At 40.5% G+C, this 8,498-nt stretch overlaps 1 protein-coding gene across 1 annotated transcript in view; it reads left to right on the forward strand.

The window, feature by feature from the left end:
• Positions 1-8,215, forward strand: part of VEGFD (vascular endothelial growth factor D) — a 36,699-nt gene extending 28,484 nt beyond the window's left edge. Inside the window, exons 5-7 of the mRNA XM_027095747.1 lie at positions 956-1,056; positions 6,829-7,024; positions 7,605-8,215. Of these exons, the coding sequence (XP_026951548.1) occupies positions 956-1,056; positions 6,829-7,024; positions 7,605-7,731 (424 nt within the window). The 3' untranslated portion in view covers positions 7,732-8,215. The remainder of the gene's footprint in view (positions 1-955; positions 1,057-6,828; positions 7,025-7,604) is intronic.
• Positions 8,216-8,498: the final 283 nt, after the last annotated feature.

Below are 8,498 nucleotides of genomic sequence, written 5' to 3' on the forward strand. Positions count from 1 at the left end.
CAGTGGTTTTGAACTCAGCATGTCAAGCTGTGGGCACGTTTGTTCTTAATATGCCTAGTCTGATGCAGCTGTAAAACTCTACTCCAGACTCAGATTTGGCATCTGTTCCCTCATTCCAGAACAAGCATTAGATAAAACCCATTTCAGGCTGTTTACATCTTTAAGTCCCGAAGTTAGGAGGGGGAAAGTAGGCTCCTGGAGTCACTGGGGAGCGGCACAACGGTGTGCATCTGGTTCTGGTAGTTTTTTAAGCCTTCCTCTTAAGTTGACCAAATGGGAAATATTATTTTAAATGAAAAATGACTTAAATTTAATTTGACTAGACATTTTGTGAGTATTTTGTGATTCTTTATGAGACAAATTATGACACCCTCAAGTGTTCTGAAATCAAAGGTAAGAATCATTGATTTGGGGGAAAAGAATTTACTACAGAGAAACAAAGGGCAAATCACAACTCTTGAATAAAAATACAAAGTAATTAAGTTGGATACTTAGATCTTGCACAAGTAAAGGAGTAAACGCACTGTGTGAGTGCCAAGTAGAAAAGAAAGCTCGTAATAAAGGAATATTTATCCTCAAGATTTTCCTGCTGTCCTGGCCAATGTTCTTATCTCCGTGTTACAGACATAATGCTCAGGAGCTATGTTAGAACACTATTCACTTGGGGTAAATAAGCTCTGTTGACAGCTAATTTACATAGTTTTTAACACCAATCCTCTTAAAAAGATTATACCTTTCCAAAATTACAGTTTGGTTTCCAAACGTTTCCACAGAGAATATTTGTAATTACAGAATTACTATCTAATAACATGCTGTTCATCAATATGAATTAAGCTCCTTAAAAATCTTCACTGTTCTCCACTCAGAAATGTATTCAACGTTTCTTAGAAAATGTTCCAAAGGTATGACTGCTCTCGAAAGCTTTAAAATCTGATTTATTGTTTTCTCCTCCTAGCTGTTCCCATTCCAAGAAACTCTGTCCTATTGACATGCTCTGGGACAGCAACAAATGTAAATGTGTTTTACAGGAGGAGAATCCACTCGCCGGAATGGAAGGTAATCATAGCAGTGGTGAAATGATAATAGTAATAATAATAATAACAACAATAGCAGCTAGTATTTACTGACCAAGCGATCTTGTAAGCCTTTTATATGTATCAACTCATTTAATCCTCCCAATAATCCTAATGTATGATTAGTATCCCTTTTTTTTTTTACAATTACAAAATGGACACACCAAAATGTCTAGTAACTTTCTAGACACACAGCTAAGAGTGATAGAAGCAGTGAGATTCCAGAGACCTCTGTGCTATAATTATATAGTAAGTCTACCAATGCATCATTCTGCTTTTTAATCTTAAAGACCCAAATGATTAGAGCATCCCAAAACATTGAATTTGAAAGGGGATGATAAACTTTAATGAAAGCCACTTCAGAATGAAACACGAGTCAACCACGTTTTACTAAGTTATTTATATAAAAAGTCCTACAGGAATGTAAGGTCATTTTGGACGTGTTGGTTTCTTTCAACTGTGTCATGGGAAAACATGCCAATAATTTGAAAAAAATGGGGAATAAGAGAAGAATTCTTCTGAAACGAGGGCAAAGTAAAGCAAAACACAGCTGTTGGGCTCAGAGGAGTTGGGAACCAGATGAGCTAGGCTCTCGTCACTGCACATAACTCACAATGCTCTGATTTTTGATTACGAACATCTGGCTGAAAGTGAATCCACTTTTTATTGACTTCTGAGAGAACTTGACGTGATTCCACTGTAAAGATAGTAAGGAATCATGCAATTTGAACCTTGCTTGTTTCCAACTATGATCTACAAGCAAGATTAGTAAGGATTAAGCTCTAAGGAATCTGTCCTAGAAACTGTAAATAACAAGCTACTCCCTGTGCTTCAGTCTCTCAGCTTCCAAGTGTTTTCATGAAAGCTCAACCCAGGGTCTGAGGGAATCTTAAAGTTCATGCAGTTTAAATGCCCATGCAGATCTTTTTTAAAAATTGAAGTATAGTTGACTTACAATGCTTCAGGTATAGAGCAAAGTGATTCAGTTTTATATATATATTGTTTTTCAGATTATTTTCCATTATAAGTTATTGAATATAGTTCCCTGTGCTATACAGTAAGTCCTTGTTGTTTATCTATTTTATATATAGTAGTGTGTTTATGTTAATCCGAAACTCCTAATTTATCCTCTCACCCCTTTCCTTTTGGTAACCATAAGTTTGTTTTCTATGTCTGTGAGTCTGTTTCTGTTTTGTAAATAAGTTCATTTGTATCATTTTTTTAGATTCCACATATAAGTGATATCATATGATATTTGTCTTTCTCTGACTTACTTCACTGAGTATGATAATCTCTGGGTCCATCCATGTTGCTGCAGATGGCATTATTTCATTCTCTTTTATGACTGAGTAGTATTCCATTGTATACATGTGCCACATCTTCTTTATCCATTCCTCTGTTGATGGACATTTAGGTTGCTTCCATGTCTTGGCTATTGTAAGTAGTGCTAACATTGGGATGCATGTACCTTTGCAAATTAGAGTTTTTGTCTTTTCTGGATATATGCCCAGGAGTGGGATTGCTGGGTCATACAGTAACTCTGTAAATGCCCATGCCAATCTTGAATGTCATGTACATCCTTCCCACCAAGTCTTCAGCCATCCTCTGCTAGAGGATGCATCAGTCATGGGGAAACTTGACAAACCCACTGAGGCATCTCAGTTACACTGGGCACACTCTTGTTGCTAATAAACTATATTGAACCTGAATCTGTCTCTCTCTCTGTCTAGAAGAGTGCTGTCCAGTGGAATTACAGTGAGAGTCACATATGCAACTTACATTTTATAGTACTCACATTAAAAAGGTTAAAAGAAACAGATGAAATTAATGTTTTACTTAATCTAATATTTAAAAAATACTCTCATTTCAACATGCAGGCAATATAAAATTTATCAAGGATATACCCTTCATTCTTTGTGCTGAGTCTTTGAAATCCAGTGTGTATTTTACACTTAGAGCACATCTCAATTCCCACTTGCCATTTCATGCTCATTCTGGCCCGTAGCCAGCATGTTGGACAGCCCAGCTCTAGAGCATCAGCTTGTTAGTTCAGCTTTACCCTATAGAACCATGTAAAACCAATCTCATTCTTTCTCCATGTGACCCATTTTTAAATGTGTTAGACAGTTATTGTGTGGAATCCAAAAAACGGCACAAATGAACTTATTTACAAAACAGAAATAGAGTCACAGATGTAGAAAACGAACTTACGGTTACCAAGGGGGAAGGGGGGGGAGGGATAAATTGGGAGATTGGGATTGGCATATACACAGTATTATACATAAAATAGATAACTGATAAGGACCTACTGTACAGCACAGGGAACTCTACTCAATACTCTGTAATGACCTATATGGAAAAAGAATCTAAAAAAGAGTGGATATGTGTATATGTATAACTGATTCACTTTGCTGTACACCTGAAACTAACACAACATTGTAAATCAACTATTCTCCAATAAAAATTTTTTTAAAAAGGAAGTTATCGTGGAAAGCTGTAAACATAGAACTTAAAGGCTGTTCTAATCAAACTTTTCCTGCTACACAGCTCCTGGGAGAGAGATTTGTACTTTGGAGGTTTACATGCAGGACTGCTTTCAAAGGTGAAGGGTCGGGGGCAGGACTGGGCAGAGGGAGAAGGTGAACCGTGTTGCAGTTGCTGAGAGGCATTAGCCAAGCCTGTGGGGAGCTGAAACTGGGACAGCCCGTGGGGGGACGCCTCAAATTGAGGCAAAGGGGCTGGGTCCTATGGACTCGTCACTGGATGTGGGCTGCCTCAGAGAGGAGATATAACCTTGGGTGAGGCAGCTTCTTTCTGCTGAAGGTAATTCCTGGGGAGGGACTTAGCCGGCGCCCATGTGTGTTGAGGGCGGGAAGAGTAGTGGAGAAAGAGAGGAGTGCTCTGAGCCAGGGAAAAATGAGCGCTCAGGGCTGGAAGTGAAAGACCGCAGCGCGTCAGGCTGCTGGAAGACGGTCAGCATGGTGGGGACGTTACAGGAGGGGGCTGGGTAGATGTGAGAGAGGAAGCTGGAGAGGTTCACAGGGGACCCTTGTAAAGCGTGTCCCAGAGCTTGGACGTGATGCTAAACGCAAAAGGAAACCACTCAACTGGTTTAAGTGGACAGTGACAGCACCAGTTAGAATTTTAACAAAATCAACCGAGTGACAGTGTACAAGAGGATGGGTTGACTTGGGGCAGGCAAGGAGGAAGGGGACCTTTTAGGAAGTTGTGGCAATGATGGAAGTGAGAGGCATGGGGTAGCCTGGATCGCTTCTGATCACTTCTCATTTTCATCTCTTGCAACTCAGTTAATATGGGCCAAGTTCATGGTCACTTCTCCAGTGGCTTCATCAAACTGATGACATATATTGAGCTTACTGTTCACTAAATACTTTTTCTTCCCACACACGTGGCTATTAAGCCAGCTGCCTTTTCTATAATAACTTCTCTTCCCTGGATGAGCATATGTGAGTTAGTGAATCCAAGTCCAATTTAATTTCATCTTGTTAGATTCAGGCCATTGCTCTGAACTGTTTTAAAAAACAAACAAGAAAAGTAACAATACCAAAAAAAGAAAAAAAATTAGGGAGTCCTGATTCTGGATTTTAAATTCTTCAAGATACCCACAAATTCAAGAATTTACTTGGAAAAATTCCATCAGTTTATTGATTTAAAATGATAAATGGAACAAGGCTGAGGACCTAACACGTTGGTATCCCATCATCAACTTCCCTAGGATTGAAATTGATACACAATACATGGGGTATCACCCTTAGCTAGTTACCGCTTCACTCAGCTCTCCTACGTCCATTCTCTGTCACTTTCAACTTATCTATAAGGATCGAGGTCAGCCACTGCCAGCTACCTTGTTGAAGTTCAGCAAATACCCGGTAGACTGTTTCCCTAAACCACGGCTCTAAGAATGGAGTTGGGACAGCCTGAAGTGTTCTAAGTGAATCTCTACTGCCACCTAGTGATCCATGCAAATCTTTTAGGCGCTTCTGTCTAGTCTCGTCTTGCCCCAAAGTGACATCTGGCATCTGCATATGGCTTACAAAGCTTACCCTCTTCCTCTTCACACAATTCAGAATGGAGGATCCTCAGATCTAGCCTTTCAATACGCATTCCACAGGAGCCCTCAAAGATCATCAGTCACAGAGCAGTTAAGACTGTGAGATTGGATGACATGAGACTGCCATTTTGATATATCATTAATGGCCAGATACTGGCAAGACCATATGCCTTAACCCAATGTCTTGGAATGCTAGATGGGATTCTTCAGAATCTCCATATATCGGCCTGCTTCAGGACCCTTTTATTACAACAGATAAACTCAGCAAATGTTTTTCAAGTGCCTATTTTATGCCAGAACGATGAGACCTGATCCCTATAACCTTTAGGAGTTTTTCATTAACAGAGGAAACAGAGAAATAAACAGACAAATGTAAGCAGTACCAGAAAGGACAGAATGGAAATATGCACAGGGTAGGGCACTTAACTAAATTTGAAGTTGGGAAAGGTATCGGGGGAAAGGATGACTAGCAAAGGGAACGACAAGGCGAAAAGCATGGGGTTGAGAGACCCTGACATATCACGAGAACTGAAAGTACTATAATTTGGTATGGAGGAACATAGGGTACGTGAGAGAGAGACAGAAGATGAGTCTGGGAGGTTAATAGGGTCCAGCTCATGGAGGGTCTCTTATGTCTTGGTGGGGAAATTGACTCTTATTGGGGAAGAGAGAACCTTTTAAGGTAGTTAAAGCAGTAGAGCAGGGACTTCCCTGGTGGCGCAGTGCTTAAGAATCCGCCTGCCAATGCAGGGGACACGGGTTTGATTCCTGGTCCGGGAAGATCCTACATGACGCGGAGCAACTAAGCCCGTGCGCCACAACTACTGAGCCTGTGCTCTAGAGCCCACGAGCCACAACTACTGAGCCCTCATGCCTAGAGCCCGTGCTCCGCAGCAAGAGAAGCCACCACAATGAGAAGCCCGCCCACCACAACGAAGAGTAGCCCCCGCTCACAGCAACTAGAGAAAGCCCGCGTGCAGCAACGAAAGACCCAACACAGCCAAAAATAAATAAATTAAAAAAAATAAAGCAGTAGAGTGACATGATTAGATTTGCATTTGATATTGTGGAGAATGGATTGAAAGGATAAAACTTGTGTTGAAGTGAATGAGTGCCATCTGCACAAAAAGTACAAGGTACTGACTTAATTGAGGCAGTGGCAGTGATGATACAAAAGAATAAATTCCGGGAGGCAGAACTGGGTGGACATGGTAATTAGATTCAACATGGCGGGTGAGTCAAGAGTGGTGGTACCATTCACTAAGTGAGGCACACTGGGAGAGAAGCAGGTTTGGGGAAGAAACTCAACACTTAACTTTCCTCCGAGCCTTTCAAGAATGCTAAGGTGACATTGTCAAGTTCTTCCAAAGTTTCTGTCTCCTCTGTTTTTTGCAATGAATTTCAACTCGATGATCAGAATTGGACATGGGGTAGTAGTTATCCAGTTGTTTTGTATATTTTCTAGAAGAAATATCGGTCAGCTAAGTGTGTCAAAGACCTCTCAGACCCTCCTCTCTCAGCTGATCATGTTTTCCGACAGATGTCTGTGGAATCAAAGTTCATTGTCACTGCTGTATCCTTTATATTAGTATTATGATCTGCGGTGGGGAAATACATCACTGTTTCTACCCATAGCCTGGAAGGTGTGAGGTGTATTTTTTGACCAACACTTTTTCCGTTTAGATGACGCTCATCTCCAGGAGCTGGCTCTCTGCGGTCCACACATGAAGTTTGATGAAGATCGTTGTGAGTGTGTCTGTAAAACGCCATGTCCCAGAGATCTCATCCAGCACCCAGAAAACTGCAGTTGCATTGAGTGCAGAGAAACTCTGGAGAGCTGCTGCCAGAAGCACAAGATATTTCACCCAGACACCTGCAGGTGAATGACTTTTGCACTTTTGCCTAAATTTGGCCCATTGACATTTAATGTAAATACCATTTAGATTTGGTGGGATTCCTTATTAAGCCAATTTTACTGTTCAGTGCCAAGCCCCCTTTTTGATAGTAAAACAGAGGTTTGGCAACTACGGAATAAGTATATAGAGTGATGATTGACTGTGAAATCCAGAAAATCCTGCCTACTGTTGTTGGCTTATGGATCTTAAGCAAAAACTAAAGTTGATGAAATTTCAACAATTATTATTTCAGATCAGCTGACTCTTTAGCTCAATCTCTCTCTCAATATATATCCACATATGTTTGCTTTTTTTCTTTGAGGAAGGGGATGTCATTGGATTTATATAGCAAGAACTTCACTGATGAATAGAACGCTTAGAAGTTAGCAATTGTGCTTTAATAGATTTTGAAACCATGTGGGGTAACCATCAGGATTTTATATTGACATTTCAAATATGTATCTGGAAAATTTACTTTGAAAACGTAATCAAATCAGATCAGAGTTTTTCGTTGGAATTTAGTCCTTGATTCTGAATTCTCATGTTTATTTTCTTTTGTAACAGCTGTGAGGACAGATGCCCCTTTCACATGAGAACCTGTGCAAATGGAAAACCAGCATGTCCAAAGCATTGCCGCTTTCCAAAGGAGAGAAGGGCCGCCCATGGGCTCCACGATCGAGAAAATCCTTGATTCAGCCTTGATCCCCACCCAGTTCCCCATCCCTGTCGTTTTAAACAGCATGCTGCTTTGCCAAGTTGCTGTCACTGTTCCAGGTGTTAGAAAAAAAATCCGCGTTACATAGTACTATGGTGAATCCAGATGGACCTTCCATTAAACACCAGCTGAGGATCCCCTGGCTCTCTGACAGATGTCTTCTAACTGAAGGTGCTCTGCACACCAAGGAATGGAGAGTGAAAAAGGTTTGATCATCGTGGAATGACAGGTACCATGTGATTAATTACTCAGAGCAGATGAGGCAGTTCGCATAGTCTTCGAGTCCTTTGCTAATTGCAACTCTCTTGTGAATTATTCTGATTCTTTCTTATGCCGATTTTGATTTGTATGATCAGCACTGATTATCTGATTACTGTCCAGCTTGTAGTTTTGAGTTTACCAAACTACTGTCTGTTGTTTCATATTTAAGTGTATTTAAAGAAAATAAACACATCATTCAAGCCAGAGAATTTCGTGTGTTATTGACTATGCTACCGCTCTAAATTTTATGCTAAATAAAAAAACATTTTACAGAGAGAAAGGAATTCAGAAGTGCGAGGTGTGGGAGAGACATGAACACAAGAAAACTAGACTCCACTTTTGGGAAACCGAAAGAATAGGTCTCAGAAGGTTTAAGGTTCTAAACGAGGTTAAATAAATGTGACCCCCAAATCAGCTGGACATCAGTCTTTCCTTTGAGATTCAGTTGACCTTGACTTGACCCCCAGTTGAACTTGACTTGA

This window comes from Aethalodelphis obliquidens, unplaced genomic scaffold, assembly GCF_003676395.1.
Source record: "Aethalodelphis obliquidens isolate GAN/ISIS:26980383/991018 unplaced genomic scaffold, ASM367639v1 scaffold94, whole genome shotgun sequence".
Lineage (NCBI taxonomy): Eukaryota > Metazoa > Chordata > Mammalia > Artiodactyla > Delphinidae > Aethalodelphis > Aethalodelphis obliquidens.